This window comes from Pinus tabuliformis, chromosome Q (genome assembly GCF_031772625.1).
Source record: "Pinus tabuliformis cultivar Carrire ecotype Pingquan chromosome Q, CPIR1, whole genome shotgun sequence".
NCBI classification, from domain to species: domain Eukaryota; kingdom Viridiplantae; phylum Streptophyta; class Pinopsida; order Pinales; family Pinaceae; genus Pinus; species Pinus tabuliformis.
The window spans coordinates 1,226,909,090-1,226,926,591 of record NC_142296.1 but is presented as its reverse complement, the minus strand read 5'-3'; the positions used below and the strand labels follow the sequence as shown (position 1 = coordinate 1,226,926,591).

At 41.9% G+C, this 17,502-nt stretch overlaps 1 protein-coding gene across 1 annotated transcript; it reads left to right on the top strand.

Annotated features, from left to right (window-relative positions):
* Positions 1-13,958: 13,958 nt before the first annotated feature.
* On the top strand, positions 13,959-17,249 carry LOC149224220 (uncharacterized). Its single transcript, XM_089388121.1, has 3 exons — positions 13,959-15,201; positions 15,394-15,769; positions 16,280-17,249. The coding sequence occupies exons 1-3, from the start codon at positions 13,959-13,961 to the stop codon at positions 17,247-17,249; spliced, it is 2,589 nt and encodes an 862-aa protein (XP_089244247.1).
* Positions 17,250-17,502: the final 253 nt, after the last annotated feature.

Here is a 17,502-nt window from a genome sequence, read left to right as displayed (position 1 = left end):
TTTCGAATGTGTATCGATTACCGACAGCTGAACAAACTCACAATCAAAAATAAATACCCCTTACCTCGGATTGATGAGCTTTTTGACCAGGTCAAGGGGGCGACAGTATTCTCCAAAATCGATCTGCGATCTGGTTATCATCAGATCAGAATTAAAGAAGAAGATATTGCTAAAACAGCCTTTAGAACCCGATATGGGCACTACGAATTTGTAGTGTTGCCTTTCGGATTGACTAATGCACCCGCCACATTCATGTGTTTGATGAACAGCGTGTTCCATCAGTTTTTAGACAAGTTTGTACTAATATTCATTGATGATATTCTGATCTATTCTCGTTCCAGGGAGGAACACGAGGAGCACCTCCGGATAGTGCTGCAAACCCTGCGAGAGCATCAGCTGTATGCTAAATTCAGCAAGTGCGATTTCTACAAAGAAGAGATTCAGTATTTAGGCCATGTGATCACCAAGGAAGGGATTGCAGTGGATCCTGAGAAAATTAAAACCATAATGAATTGGCCTGTGCCCAAAGATGTGGCAGATATCAGATCTTTCATGGGGTTAGCAGGGTACTACAGAAGATTCGTGGAGGGTTTCTCGAGGGTGGCATATCCTATCACATCTTTACAAAAGAAAGGAAGGACATTCAAATGGACTTTGGAATGTCAGCAAAGTTTTGAACGACTTAAACACTTACTCACTACGGCCCCCGTTCTAAGCATAGCTAATCCTAATAAGGATTATGTAGTATGCACCGACGCTAGTCGAGAAGGCGTTGGAGGTGTGTTAATGCAAGAGGGAAGAGTGATCGCCTATGAGTCAAGAAAGCTGAAAGAACATGAGCAGAAGTACTATGCCTACGACTTGGAACTGGCAGCCGTCATACATGCCCTTAAAATGTGGCGACATTATCTTTTGGGTAAGAAATTTCTGCTATTAACATACCATCATAGCTTGATAAACTATTTCAGTCAGCCCACTCTGAATGAAAGGCAAGCCCGCTGGGCAGATTTCTTAAGCGGATTCGATTTTGATATCAAGCATCTGAAAGGAAAAGAAAATCGCGTAGCAGATGCTCTAAGCCGAAAAGTACATTGTTTATATGAAGTTACTCTCAGCAAGTGGGAGAACTCCTTGCAGGAAAAGATAAAAACAGCAGCAAACCTGGATGCCGAATATCAGCAAATGAAGCAACAAAAGTCACTTTCCAGCCAGGGAAGCCAGCAAGGGTATGAAGTGAGCAAAGATGGAATGTTGTTTTATAAAAAGAGACTGTTTGTACCAAATGACAATAATCTTAGAGACTTAATTCTGAATGAGTTTCATACCAGTCACTACGCAAGTCATCCTGGATATCAGAAAATGCTTGCTGCACTTCGGAAAGAGTACTACTGGCCAGGAATGAAAAGACATGTAGCTGAATATTTAGCGCGATGTCTAGAATGCCAGCAGATCAAGACAGAGCATCAGCATCCGGCTGGGTTATTGCAACCTCTACCAGTTCCGGAATGGAAATGGGAAATTATATCCATGGATTTTATAACTGGGTTGCCTAGAACAAAGAGAAACAATGACTCTATTATGGTGGTAGTTGATAAACTGAGTAAAGCAGCCCATTTTATTCCAGTGCAATCGACTTACAGGGCAGTCCAAATTGCACACATATTTATGCAGAATGTGTTCAGACTCCACGGGCTTCCGAAGACTATAATATCAGATCGGGATGTAAAGTTTACATCCGCTTTTTGGAAAGCACTATTTGCAGAACTGGGTACAGAGTTCAATTTTAGTACAGCATACCATCCCCAGACTGATGGACAGACGGAGAGAGTAAATCAGGTGTTGGAAGACATGCTGAGAGCATGTGTAATGCAAAAACCGACTCAGTGGGAGGATTATCTACACCTGGTGGAATTCGCTTATAACAACGGATATCACACATCAATTCAAATGTCTCCATTTGAAGTCTTGTATGGACGCAAATGTCGGACGCCCTCAAATTGGAGTGGCCCGGAGGATAAGTTAAGGTTGGGGCCTGAAATGCTCAAAGAAATGGAGGACATGGTTAAAAAGGTGCGAGCTAACCTGAAGGCCGCTCAGGATCGGCAAAAGAATTTTGCAGATCGAAAAAGAAGGTTCAAAGAGTATCAGGTGGGCGACCACGTTTACATAAGAATACAAGCCAGGAAGAGTACTTTGCAATGGAGCAGTTGTGCCAAACTCGCGCCTCGTTATTTTGGACCTTTTCAGGTCTTGGCAAGAGTTGGGCCAGTAGCATATCAGCTAGCCTTACCAAGCCACATTAGAATTCATAATGTCTTCCATGTATCCATGCTTAAAAAGTATATTTATGACCCTAAGCATGTGATCAAGTGGCAAGATATACGGGTAAGAGTTACTTTCAATTGAACTAATTGAAGAAGTGTCAAGAGATAGAAAACTGACACTGGTATTGTTTGTAGGTCGAACCGGAAGGAGAGGTCTTGGTCGAGCCGCTGAACATTCTCGACCGGAGAGAAGTACAGCTGCGGAAGCGGGTTATTACCCAAATTAAAGTGCAGTGGCAGCACTATGGGCCGGATGAGGCCACTTGGGAAGATGAGGAGCTTTTTCGGAAAGCTTATCCGGAGCTGTTTGAGAACACTAGACATCGGGACGATGTCCAAACTCAGGGGGGGGAGATGTGATGACCCCGTAAATGTAATTATTTAAAAGTTTACTGTGGTAAAAACTGAATGACATTGAGAACTTATTTTCTTTTAAAAGAGTAATCTGTTAATTTAAATTATGCATTAAAGTAATGTTTAAAGAATTACTCAAAAGAGCATTGAGTTTCCCAAAAGGGAAAGCAGTTAATGGAACTGAAAATAACCACCTCCCTTAACTGGAAGGATTTCCAGGAAAAAGGAAATGGGTGGAGTTTTTCTCTCTGTGCTGTAGAGACAGACAGAGGAGGAAAAAGGGGAAAAACCTTGTTTTGGACTAAGTCTGGTAGAGACCAGATAGTCAAGCACTGTGTGCTGTCTTACTGAGGATTGTGATCCGGTAAGGATAAGCTCGGGGGGAGGCTCAGGTCCCAGAGGACAAGTCTCACGGATGGGTGGTTAATGAGCTTGACACAGGAATTTGCAGGAGGCTTGCTACAAGAAATACATTGCGCGCAATGACCAGGTAAGTAACGGGAACCTATTATGCCTGTAGTTGTTATATTTAAACGGTAGATTAATATAATTTCCGTTGCTTGCATTAAGCTGATAGACCAGAATACTTGCAAACCTCTGTTACTCTTATTAGGGTAAAGATAGAACAAACATTAGAATCTGTACCTTGGCTATAAGACCTAATACTTGTGGTTTTAAAGTGATATTAGAAATTTGTGCCTTATACCAAATGGTGTACCATTCCTGGAACGGCATAACTATAATGACCACCGATAGGGATTTATGGGAATGTAACCTGTCCCTGTGGAAGTTAGGGCCGGGTAAGAGAACTAAATAACACTGAAATAGTGGAAAGTTCTGCTATAGTATTGTTACCCTAACCTGTAATTAAAGAAGGTAAACCACTTCTTCCTGAGTAACCGATAACCTCAAGACAGAGTATGTTGACTTATGGCTGTAGAGACAGACAGAAGGTAGGAAGCCGTGACATCAAACCTTAAGTCGGGGTTTCAAGCAGAATCTTAAACGATATAACCTAGTCGGTATTTAATGAATTTGTGCTCAGTAGAAAAGAAAGACTTAAACCAATAAAAATAGAGTTAGCTGCTTCAGCGCCGTGACAGGCATAACCAAATAGTAACCTGTATTTTCTTCAAAACCCTCACGAAGAGGCTCGAAGACTATCACAGAAAGATATTACATATTCCTCGCATCGTAACCCTGAGCCAAGAGGCCCGGGTTCGATTTCAAAGAATGTAACGCATGCGAGAGCATTCCGCCCTGTTTCTTTGGGAAAAATAGACAAGATCGAAAACAGAACTTATGTTATATATATGGACTTCAAATGATAAACAATGAACAGAGCAATAAGAACATAAATGATAACCCTCGTAGTGCCGAGCTGAAATAACTCTATAAAGAACGATAGTCCTGTTCTAAGAGCCGTAAGGGCGTAAGATAGGTATTGCTGTAATAAACAAATGATACATATCAAACCCTGACATTCACATGCAAACTATAGAATCTGCCATTCATGTTTCAGATAGAATAACTTCTGATTGGCAATATAGAAACAAAACATAACTTATGCCTTGAAAGTAAATGGTTCCAAGCAGATGTATATTCGCATAGAACCAAGCCCGAGATCGACCATGCAACCATCGAATAGGATGCAGGTGCGACCTCTCATGGCATCCCAAGACCGAATGGAAAATAAGCAAATGCAATCAGAGAATTGAACCATGTAAATTATAAACAAGATAGATACATTTCATGACGAGAAAATCATATTCCTTAAACGAGAAATGTTTGAGACTCGTTCCTCATGGAACTGTACAAATACATGATAGCTATTAACTGTAAATATAACCAATGTCCGTATTAAACAAAGGGCCGCCATCCCACAATGGGTCCAGAGCCGGGAAACATATGCTGAGAATTCACAAAGTATATTAACTTAAACTTAAGCACAATAACATAGAGAGGAATCAGGCTCAGATAGCCATATTACTCAGCGGCCGAGCAGTACAGTCTCATGAACCAGAGACTGACATTCCTCTGTTCCGCGGTAACTAGAAAAAGGATTTAACCCAGCAGTCACGAAGATAATTGTTCTCCGCCATCTACGCCCAACCATGAAGAAGTAAGGTTGGGAACTCAGAACCAGCTCGGAGAATAACCCTATGACAGAAGACAAGTAATGTTTTAACCATGAGATACATCGGGTGTAAGAGAAGATTTCTTTGTGCACCTGTGGAAATTCCGGCCGGTTAGCACCTGAGGGAAAGCGCATACCGCCGTTAAGCTCCAATGGCCGCCATTCAAAACCTATCAAGAGAGAAGTTCATTACCGGTCGTTCCTTAAAGTTAATCATAGGAAACCTTGCAACCTTTGTTAAACAGGTAGAAAACTTACCGAGCCAGCTAGGTAGCTTGCATCCCTGGAGCGGTGGCGCCATGGCGGTGTTGCATGCTGGAGGAAAATCGGAACAGAACCAAGGGATAGACTCGCAGCAGTGACAGAATGGCGCGGAGGCAATGGAGCGCCGAGCAGAACCAAAGAAATCGCGAAGTATCCGGAGGATCCACCTTATAAATGCAAAGAGCCAACCTAGGAGACGTGGAGCTATCTCCTCCATTGATCTCTGCCAAAGTTTGCTCACCGTAGATCGAAGCGGGAATACCAAAGAGGAAAAGCGGGAAAGTTCCCAATCCGGGAGCCATGCCCAGATCACGTGAACAAGTCAGTAAACTTAAATGCTGAGTCCAGGTGTTCCGAGATGACATTGCCAGCTCATGCATATGGTACAGTATTAAAACACATAGCCGTGTATTAATAAAAAATATCCATGGTATAATATTTGAGGCGTAGATGCTTCGTATTAACGTTATGACTTTACAGTATTTAATAAATCAAAACACTGACCTACGTTATGGTAAATTTCCACAGTAAACACATTTCGATTAAGTATATGTATATATATATATATAGTTGGTGCTATTGCCGTATATATATATATATATATATATATATATATATATATATATATATATATATATATATATATATATATATATATATATATATATATATAGTTGGTGTTATTGCCGTAACCCAATTTTTTTTTTATATTACCTGATGTTAATATGGGTGGAGATGTGACAATTGGTATCAGAGCCCGGGTTGCCATACTGTGGCCTCTGGGATATGAATAGCATGTTTTCCTTTAAAAGAAAGAAAAAAAAAGAGAGTCCTGATAGTATTGATATTTCTTGATTGGTGTGATTAAATTGTGCCAGAAGCTCACAATGTTGACTGTTTTATGATTAGACCAGACCAGGTGAATACAGGAAAAATGAATCCGGGGAACAACCCAGAGTTGTGGGTGCAGTTGGGAGAAGAGACCCGTAGTACAAATCTGGCCATATTAGAAACAGTTCAAGAGCTGAAGAATGAAATGGCTCGGTTGCGTGAAGACAATGCACGTTTGACAATGGAGCAGGAAAGGATATTAAAAAGTTTGTCTGACAAACAGAACCCGCCACTGGCCAACCCTAGTGCAGAGCAGCCGAGAATGACGGAGGAGCAGCGTTATCATGCAGAATCTGAGATTCCAGAAGATGGAGAAGATCAATCTGATAATGCCTCAGAACAACAGACTTCAAAGCGGCAGAAGGTGGAATTGCAGGGAGAATTCCGGAAAATCAAACCCCCACACTACGATGGAGAGCAAGAAGAAGCAGCTGAAGCATGGCTGATTAACATGAATAAATATTTCCAGCTATATGAGTATGACCATAACCTGAAGGCGAGATTGGCCATTTTTCAGTTGCAAGGGAAGGCAACATTGTGGTGGGAAGAAGTTAAAATTGTAAAGGGGGTAAGCGAGCGAACCATAAAATGGGAAAATTTTCAAAAATACTTTAAAGAGAGATATTTGACAGAGCGCTTTTATGACGAAAAAGCAAAGGAATTAAATGATCTGCGATTGGGACAGCAGACTATGGATGATTTCATCAATCGTTTCACCTCCTTGCTCCGTTATGTACCCTACCTTAAAGAAGAAAAAGCAAAGGTGCAAAGGTTCGTTAGCAGTTTGCCCATGTATATGAGAGAAAGGATTGAATTTGACAATCCCAGAACCATGGACGAAGCTATCCGTAAAGCAAGAATGTGCTACCAGCAGAGCAAGCAGAAAGGGGACAGTTCCAATAGGAAATGGAATGAGAAAAAGGGTAGTAAAGTCGTGGGAAACAATAGAAGAGGCCGGGTTGGTGGAGCTAAAGGAAGTGTCAAAGGCCAGAGTAGCAAAGCAGCACCAAGAAGCTCATTCAGACCCAAGCCTGTTAATGAAACTAGAATGGGAGAGCCATCCATCAAATTGGATAATGAGGGAGTAAACAGACCCTCAGTACAGTGTTGGGGCTGTGGCGGACCACACTATGTCAAGAACTGCCCGCAGCGGAAAGGAACTGATCAGATCTCTCAGATTCATGAGGCATCAACCGTGGGCGACGTGGGACGAAGTGTGCACAAAATTAATGCAGCCTTGGACGACCGCCAGGAAGAATATCAGCCCACCGTGGTAGAATTCGAAGGTAAAATTTCAGACCTTTCTATCACTGTTCTAATTGACCCAGGAGCTACTTTAAGTTATATTAGTCCAAAGATAGTTGAACGGTGTAAATTGCAGCCTGAAAAATTTAAAAATCCATGGCTGGTACAGCTAGCTACAGGGGCTAAAAGGCAAGTAATGGCAAAAATTAGAAACTGTTCCATAACGGTGGCAGGACAGCCAGTGGTAGCAGATCTGAACATGCTTCCACTTGGGTCCTATGACGTCCTGATTGGAATGGATTGGTTAGAAAATCATTGGGCTTTAGTGAACTGCAAAACGAAAGCGATACGATTCAAGGATGACTCGGGAATGGAACAGGAGATGCAGGGAATTAAACGGCCAGTGTAGATCCAGCCTATCACTGCATCCCAGTTAGTGAAATGCATTCGGAAAAGATGCCAAGTGTATGCCATTCAGATAAATTATGCAGAAACCAAAGATAAAGGGGGTCCGCTAGACCATCTTCCAATAATAAAAGAATTCGCGGATGTGTTTCCGAAGGAAATTCCTGGATTACCTCCGAAGCGGGATATTGACTTCACCATTGAGTTAATACCAGGTGCTGCCCCAGTTTCGCGGACACCTTATAGGATGAGTGTACCTGAGTTGACTGAGCTGAAAATGCAATTACAAGAATTGTTGGATAAAAATTATATCCGTCCCAGTGTATCTCCATGGGGAGCACCGGTGTTGTTTGTCAAGAAGAAAGATGGAACCTTTCGAATGTGTATCGATTACCGGCAGCTGAACAAACTCACAATCAAAAATAAATACCCCTTACCTTGGATTGATGAGCTTTTTGACCAGGTCAAGGGGGCGACAGTATTCTCCAAAATCAATCTGCGATCTGGTTATCATCAGATCAGAATTAAAGAAGAAGATATTGCTAAAACAGCCTTTAGAACCCAATATGGGCACTACGAATTTGTAGTGTTGCCTTTCGGATTGACTAATGCACCCGCCACATTCATGTGTTTGATGAACAGCGTGTTCCATCAGTTTTTAGAAAAGTTTGTACTAATATTCATTGATGATATTCTGATCTATTCTCGTTCCAGGGAGGAACACGAGGAGCACCTCCGGATAGTGCTGCAAACCCTGCGAGAGCATCAGCTGTATGCTAAATTCAGCAAGTGCGATTTCTACAAAGAAGAGATTCAGTATTTAGGCCATGTGATCACCAAGGAAGGGATTGCAGTGGATCCTGAGAAAATTAAAACCATAATGAATTGGCCTGTGCCCAAAGATGTGGCAGATATCAGATCTTTTATGGGGTTAGCAGGGTACTACAGAAGATTCATGGAGGGTTTCTCGAGGGTGGCATATCCTATCACATCTTTACAAAAGAAAGGAAGGACATTCAAATGGACTTTGGAATGTCAGCAAAGTTTTGAACGACTTAAACACTTACTCACTACGGCCCCCGTTCTAAGCATAGCTGATCCTAATAAGGATTATGTAGTATGCACCGACGCTAGTCGAGAAGGCGTTGGAGGTGTGTTAATGCAAGAGGGAAGAGTGATCGCCTATGAGTCAAGAAAGCTGAAAGAACATGAGCAGAAGTACTCTGCCTACGACTTGGAACTGGCAGCCGTCATACATGCCCTTAAAATGTGGCGACATTATCTTTTGGGTAAGAAATTTCTGCTATTAACAGACCATCATAGCTTGATAAACTATTTCAGTCAGCCCACTCTGAATGAAAGGCAAGCCCGTTGGGCAGATTTCTTAAGCGGATTCGATTTTTATATCAAGCATCTGAAAGGAAAAGAAAATCGTGTAGCAGACGCTCTAAGCGGAAAAGTACATTGTTTATATGAAGTTACTCTCAGCAAGTGGGAGAACTCCTTGCAGGAAAAGATAAAAACAGCAGCAAACCTGGATGCCGAATATCAGCAAATGAAGCAACAAAAGTCACTTTCCAGCCAGGGAAGCCAGCAAGGGTATGAAGTGAGCAAAGATGGAATGTTGTTTTATAAAAAGAGACTGTTTGTACCAAATGACAATAATCTTAGAGACTTAATTCTGAATGAGTTTCATACCAGTCACTACGCAGGTCATCCTGGATATCAGAAAATGCTTGCTGCACTTCGGAAAGAGTACTACTGGCCAGGAATGAAAAGACATGTAGCTGAATATTTAGCGCGATGTCTAGAATGCCAGTAGATCAAGACAGAGCATCAGCATCCGGCTGGGTTATTGCAACCTCTACCAGTTCCAGAATGGAAATGGGAAATTATATCCATGGATTTTATAACTGGGTTGCCTAGAACAAAGAGAAACAATGACTCTATTATGGTGGTAGTTGATAAACTGAGTAAAGCAGCCCATTTTATTCCAGTGCAATCGACTTACAGGGCAGTCCAAATTGCACACATATTTATGCAGAATGTGTTCAGACTCCACGGGCTTCCGAAGACTATAATATCAGATCGGGATGTAAAGTTTACATCCGCTTTTTGGAAAGAACTATTTGCAGAACTGGGTACACAGTTGAATTTTAGTACAGCATACCATCCCCAGACTGATGGACAGACGGAGAGAGTAAATCAGGCGTTGGAAGACATGCTGAGAGCATGTGTAATGCAAAAACCGACTCAGTGGGAGGATTATCTACACCTGGTGGAATTCGCTTATAACAACGGATATCACACATCAATTCAAATGTCTCCATTTGAAGTCTTGTATGGACGCAAATGTCGGACGCCCTCAAATTGGAGTGGCCCGGAGGATAAGTTAAGGTTGGGGCCTGAAATGCTCAAAGAAATGGAGGACATGGTTAAAAAGGTGCGAGCTAACCTGAAGACCGCTCAGGATCGGCAAAAGAATTTTGCAGATCGAAAAAGAAGGTTCAAAGAGTATCAGGTGGGCGACCACGTTTACATAAGAATACAAGCCAGGAAGAGTACTTTGCAATGGAGTAGTTGTGCCAAACTCGCGCCTCATTATTTTGGACCTTTTCAGGTCTTGGCAAGAGTTGGGCCAGTAGCATATCAGCTAGCCTTACCAAGCCACATTAGAATTCATAATGTCTTCCATGTATCCATGCTTAAAAAGTATATTTATGACCCTAAGCATGTGATCAAGTGGCAAGATATACGGGTAAGAGTTACTTTCAATTGAACTAATTGAAGAAGTGTCAAGAGATAGAAAACTAACACTGGTATTGTTTGTAGGTCGAACCGGAAGGAGAGGTCTTGGTCGAGCCGCTGAACATTCTCGACCGGAGAGAAGTACAGCTGCGGAAGCGGGTTATTACCCAAATTAAAGTGCAGTGGCAGCACTATGGGCCGGATGAGGCCACTTGGGAAGATGAGGAGCTTTTTCGGAAAGCTTATCCGGAGCTGTTTGAGAACACTAGACATCGGGACGACGTCCAAACTCAGGGGGGGGAGATGTGATGACCCCGTAAATGTAATTATTTAAAAGTTTACTGTCGTAAAAACTGAATGACATTGATAACTTATTTTCTTTTAAAAGAGTAATCTGTTAATTTAAATTATGCATTAAAGTAATGTTTAAAGAATTACTCAAAAGAGCATTGAGTTTCCCAAAAGGGAAAGCAGTTAATGGAACTGAAAATAACCACCTCCCTTAACTGGAAGGATTTCCAGGAAAAAGGAAATGGGTGGAGTTTTTCTCTCTGTGCTGTAGAGACAGACAGAGGAGGAAAAAGGGGAAAAACCTTGTTTTGGACTAAGTCTGGTAGAGACCAGATAGTCAAGCACTGTGTGTTGTCTTACTGAGGATTGTGATCCGGTAAGGATAAGCTCGGGGGGAGGCTCAGGTCCCGGAGGACAAGTCTCACGGATGGGTGGTTAATGAGCTTGACACAGGAATTTGCAGGAGGCTTGCTACAAGAAATACATTGCGCGCAGTGACCAGGTAAGTAACGGGAACCTATTATGCCTGTAGTTGTTATATTTAAACGGTAGATTAATATAATTGTTGTTGCTTGCATTAAGCTGATAGACCAGAATACTTGCAAACCTCTGTTACTCTTATTAGGGTAAAGATAGAACAAACATTAGAATATGTACCTTCGCTATAAGACCTAATACTTGTGGTTTTAAAGTGATATTAGAAATTTGTGCCTTCTACCAAATGGTGTACCATTCGTGGAACGGCATAACTATAATGACCACCGATAGGGATTTATGGGAATGTAACCGTTCCCTGTGGAAGTTAGGGCCGGGTAAGAGAACTAAATAACACTGAAATAGTGGAAAGTTCTGTTATAGTATTGTTACCCTAACCTGTAATTAAAGAAGGTAAACCACTTCTTCCTGAGTAACCGATAACCTCAAGACAGAGTATGTTGACTTATGGCTGTAGAGACAGACAGAAGGTAGGAAGCCGTGACATCAAACCTTAAGTCGGGGTTTCAAGCAGAATCTTAAACGATATAACCTAGTCGGTATTTAATGAATTTGTACTCAGTAGAAAAGAAAGACTTAAACCAGTAAAAATAGAGTTAGCTGCTTCAGCGCCGTGACCGGCATAACCAAATAGTAACCTGTATTTTCTTCAAAACCCTCACGAAGAGGCTCGAAGACTATCACAGAAAGATATTACATATTCCTCGCATCGTAACCCTGAGCCAAGAGGCCCGGGTTCGATTTCAAAGAATGTAACGCATGCGAGAGCATTCCGCTCTGTTTCTTTGGGAAAAATAGACAAGATCGAAAACAAAACTTATGTTATATATATGGACTTCAAATGATAAACAATGAACAGAGCAATAAGAACATAAATGATAACCCTCGTAGTGCCGAGCTGAAATAACTCTATAAAGAACGATAGTCCTGTTCTAAGAGCCGTAAGGGCGTAAGATAGGTATTGCTGTAATAAACAAATGATACATATCAAACCCTGACATTCACATGCAAACTATAGAATCTGCCATTCATGTTTCAGATAGAATAACTTCTGATTGGCAATATAGAAACAAAACATAACTTATGCCTTGAAAGTAAATGGTTCCAAGCAGATGTATATTCGCATAGAACCAAGCCCAAGATCGACCATGCAACCATCGAATAGGATGCAGGTGCGACCTCTCATGGCGTCCCAAGACCGAATGGAAAATAAGCAAATGCAATCAGAGAATTGAACCATGTAAATTATAAACAAGATAGATACATTTCATGACGAGAAAATCATATTCCTTAAACGAGAAATGTTTGAGACTCGTTCCTCATGGAACTGTACAAATACATGATAGCTATTAACTGTAAATATAACCAATGTCCGTATTAAACAAAGGGCCGCCTTTCCACAATGGGTCCAGAGTCGGGAAACATATGCTGAAAATTCACAAAGTATATTAACTTAAACTTAAGCACAATAACATAGAGAGGAATCAGGCTCAGATAGCCATATTACTCAGCGGCCGAGCAGTACAGTCTCATGAACCAGAGACTGACATTCCTCTGTTCCGCGGTAACTAGAAAAAGGATTTAACCCAGCAGTCACGAAGATAATTGTTCTCCGCCATCTGCACCCAACCATGAAGAAGTAAGGTTGGGAACTCAGAACCAGCTCGGAGAATAACCCTATGACAGAAGACAAGTAATGTTTTAACCATGAGATACATCGGGTGTAAGAGAAGATTTCTTTGTGCACCTGTGGAAAGTCCGGCCGGTTAGCACCTAAGGGAAAGCGCATACCGCCGTTAAGCTCCAATGGCCGCCATTCAAAACCTGTCAAGAGAGAAGTTCATTACCGGTCGTTCCTTAAAGTTAATCATAGGAAATCATGCAACCTTTGTTAAACAGGTAGAAAACTTACCGAGCCAGCTAGGTAGCTTGCATCCCTGGAGCGGTGGCGCCATGGCGGTGTTGCATGCTGGAGGAAAATCGGAACAGAACCAAGGGATAGACTCGCAGCAGTGACAGAATGGCGCGGATGGAGCGCCGAGCAGAACCAAAGAAATCGCGAAGTATCCGGAGGATCCACCTTATAAATGCAAAGAGCCAACCTAGGAGACGTGGAGCTATCTCCTCCATTGATCTCTGCCAAAGTTTGCTCACCGTAGATCGAAGCGGGAATACCAAAGAGGAAAAGCGGGAAAGTTCCCAATCCGGGAGCCATGCCCAGATCACGTGAACAAGTCAGTAAACTTAAATGCTGAGTCCAGGTGTTCCGAGATGACATTGCCAGCTCATGCATACGGTACAGTATTAAAACACATAGCCGTGTAGTAATAAAAAATATCCATGGTATAATATTTGAGGCGTAGATGCTTCGTATTAACGTTAAGACTTTACAGTATTTAACAAATCAAAACACTGACCTACGTTATGGTAAATTTCCACAGCAAACACATTTCGGTTAAGTATACGTATATATATATATATATATATAGTTGGTGCTATTGCCGTATATATATATATATATATATATATATATATATATATATAGTTGGTGTTATTGCCGTAACCCAAAAAAAAAATTTATTACCTGATGTTAATATGGGTGGAGATGTGACAATTGGTATCAGAGCCCGGGTTGCCATACTGTGGCCTCTGGGATATGAATAGCATGTTTTCCTTTAAAAGAAAGAAAAAAAAAGAGAGTCCTGATAGTATTGATATTTCTTGATTGGTGTGATTAAATTGTGCCAGAAGCTCACAATGGTGACTGTTTTATGATTAGACCAGACCAGGTGAATACAGGAAAAATGAATCCGGGGAACAACCCAGAGTTGTGGGTGCAGTTGGGAGAAGAGACCCGTAGTACAAATCTGGCCATATTAGAAACAGTTCAAGAGCTGAAGAATGAAATGGCTCGGTTGCGTGAAGACAATGCACGTTTGACAATGGAGCAGGAAAGGATATTAAAAAGTTTGTCTGACAAACAGAACCCGCCACTGGCCAACCCTAGTGCAGAGCAGCCGAGAATGACGGAGGAGCAGCGTTATCACGCAGAATCTGATATTCCAGAAGATGGAGAAGATCAATCTGATAATGCCTCAGAACAACAGACTTCAAAGCGGCAGAAGGTGGAATTGCAGGGAGAATTCCGGAAAATCAAACCCCCACACTACGATGGAGAGCAAGAAGAAGCATCTGAAGCATGGCTGATTAACATGAATAAATATTTCCAGTTATATGAGTATGACCATAACCTGAAGGCGAGATTGGCCATTTTTCAGTTGCAAGGGAAGGCAACATTGTGGTGGGAAGAAGTTAAAATTGTAAAGGGGGTAAGCGAGCGAACCATAACATGGGAAAAATTTCAAAAATACTTTAAAGAGAGATATTTGACAGAGCGCTTTTATGACGAAAAAGCAAAGGAATTCCATGATCTGCAATTGGGACAGCAGACTATAGATGATTTCATCAATCGTTTCACCTCCTTGCTCCGTTATGTACCCTACCTTAAAGAAGAAAAAGCAAAGGTGCAAAGGTTCATTAGCAGTTTGCCCATGTATATGAGAGAAAGGATTGAATTTGACAATCCCATAACCATGGACGAAGCTATCCGTAAAGCAAGAATGTGCTACCAGCAGAGCAAGCAGAAAGGGGACAGTTCCAATAGGAAATGGAATGAGAAAAAGGGTAGTAAAGTTGTGGGAAACAATAGAGGAGGCCAGGTTGGTGGAGCCAAAGGAAGTGTCAAAGGCCAGAGTAGCAAAGCAGCACCAAGAAGCTCATTCAGACCCAAGCCTGTTAATGAAACTAGAATGGGAGAGCCATCCATCAAATTGGATAATGAGGGAGTAAACAGACCCTCAGTACAGTGCTGGGGCTGTGGCGGACCACACTATGTCAAGAACTGCCCGCAGCGGAAAGGAACTGATCAGATCTCTCAGATTCATGAGGCATCAACCGTGGGCGACGTGGGACGAAGTGTGCACAAAATTAATGCAGCCTTGGACGACCGCCAGGCAGAATATCAGCCCACCATGGTAGAATTCGAAGGTAAAATTTCAGACCTTTCTATCACTGTTCTAATTGACCCAGGAGCTACTTTAAGTTATATTAGTCCAAAGATAGTTGAACGGTGTAAATTGCAGCCTGAAAAATTTAAGAATCCATGGCTGGTACAGCTAGCTACAGGGGCTAAAAGGCGAGTAATGGCAAAAATTAGAAACTGTTCCATAACGGTGGCAGGACAGCCGGTGGTAGCAGATCTGAACATGCTTCCACTTGGGTCCTATGACGTCCTGATTGGAATGGATTGGTTAGAAAAGCATTGGGCTTTAGTGAACTGCAAAACGAAAGCGATACGATTCAAGGATGACTCGGGAATGGAACAGGAGATGCAGGGAATTAAACGGCCAGTGCAGATCCAGCCTATCACTGCATCCCAGTTAGTGAAATGCATTCGGAAAAGATGCCAAGTGTATGCCATTCAGATAAATTATGCAGAAACCAAAGATAAAGGGGGTCCGCTAGACCATCTTCCAATAATAAAAGAATTCGCGGATGTGTTTCCGGAGGAAATTCCTGGATTACCTCCGAAGCGGGATATTGACTTCACCATTGAGTTAATACCAGGTGCTGCCCCAGTTTCGCGGACACCTTATAGGATGAGTGTACCTGAGTTGACTGAGCTGAAAATGCAATTACAAGAATTGTTGGATAAAAATTATATCCGTCCCAGTGTATCTCCATGGGGAGCACCGGTGTTGTTTGTCAAGAAGAAAGATGGAACCTTTCGAATGTGTATCGATTACCGGCAGCTGAACAAACTCACAATCAAAAATAAATACCCCTTACCTCGGATTGATGAGCTTTTTGACCAGGTCAAGGGGGCGACAGTATTCTCCAAAATCGATCTGCGATCTGGTTATCATCAGATCAGAATTAAAGAAGAAGATATTGCTAAAACAGCCTTTAGAACCCGATATGGGCACTACGAATTTGTAGTGTTGCCTTTCGGATTGACTAATGCACCCGCCACATTCATGTGTTTGATGAACAGCGTGTTCCATCAGTTTTTAGACAAGTTTGTACTAATATTCATTGATGATATTCTGATCTATTCTCGTTCCAGGGAGGAACACGAGGAGCACCTCCGGATAGTGCTGCAAACCCTGCGAGAGCATCAGCTGTATGCTAAATTCAGCAAGTGCGATTTCTACAAAGAAGAGATTCAGTATTTAGGCCATGTGATCACCAAGAAAGGGATTGCAGTGGATCCTGAGAAAATTAAAACCATAATGAATTGGCATGTGCCCAAAGATGTGGCAGATATCAGATCTTTCATGGGGTTAGCAGGGTACTACAGAAGATTCGTGGAGGGTTTCTCGAGGGTGGCATATCCTATCACATCTTTACAAAAGAAAGGAAGGACATTCAAATGGACTTTGGAATGTCAGAAAAGTTTTGAACGACTTAAACACTTACTCACTACGGCCCCCGTTCTAAGCATAGCTGATCCTAATAAGGATTATGTAGTATGCACCGACGCTAGTCGAGAAGGCGTTGGAGGTGTGTTAATGCAAGAGGGAAGAGTGATCGCCTATGAGTCAAGAAAGCTGAAAGAACATGAGCAGAAGTACTCTGCCTACGACTTGGAACTGGCAGCCGTCATACATGCCCTTAAAATGTGGCGACATTATCTTTTGGGTAAGAAATTTCTGCTATTAACAGACCATCATAGCTTGATAAACTATTTCAGTCAGCCCACTCTGAATGAAAGGCAAGCCCGCTGGGCAGATTTCTTAAGCAGATTCGATTTTGATATCAAGCATCTGAAAGGAAAAGAAAATCGCGTAGCAGACGCTCTAAACCGAAAAGTACATTATTTATATGAAGTTACTCTCAGCAAGTGGGAGAACTCCTTGCAGGAAAAGATAAAAACAGCAGCAAACCTGGATGCCGAATATCAGCAAATGAAGCAACAAAAGTCACTTTCCAGCCAGGGAAGCCAGCAAGGGTATGAAGTGAGCAAAGATGGAATGTTGTTTTATAAAAGAGACTGTTTGTACCAAATGACAATAATCTTAGAGACTGAATTCTGAATGAGTTTCATACCAGTCACTACGCAGGTCATCCTGGATATCAGAAAATGCTTGCTGCACTTCGGAAAGAGTACTACTGGCCAGGAATGAAAAGACATGTAGCTGAATATTTAGCGCGATGTCTAGAATGCCAGCAGATCAAGATAGAGCATCAGCATCCGGCTGGGTTATTACAACCTCTACCAGTTCCGGAATGGAAATGGGAAATTATATCCATGGATTTTATAACTGGGTTGCCTAGAACAAAGAGAAA

Coding starts and splice junctions, on each gene's coding strand:
- LOC149224220 (XM_089388121.1), top strand. CDS start 13,959: ATGAATCCGGGGAACAACCCAGAGTTGTGGGTGCAGTTGGGAGAAGAG. Junction 15,202..15,393: donor CACCATGGTAGAATTCGAAG/GTAAAATTTCAG, acceptor TAACGGTGGCAG/GACAGCCGGTGGTAGCAGAT. Junction 15,770..16,279: donor GATATTGACTTCACCATTGA/GTTAATACCAGG, acceptor TTCTCGTTCCAG/GGAGGAACACGAGGAGCACC.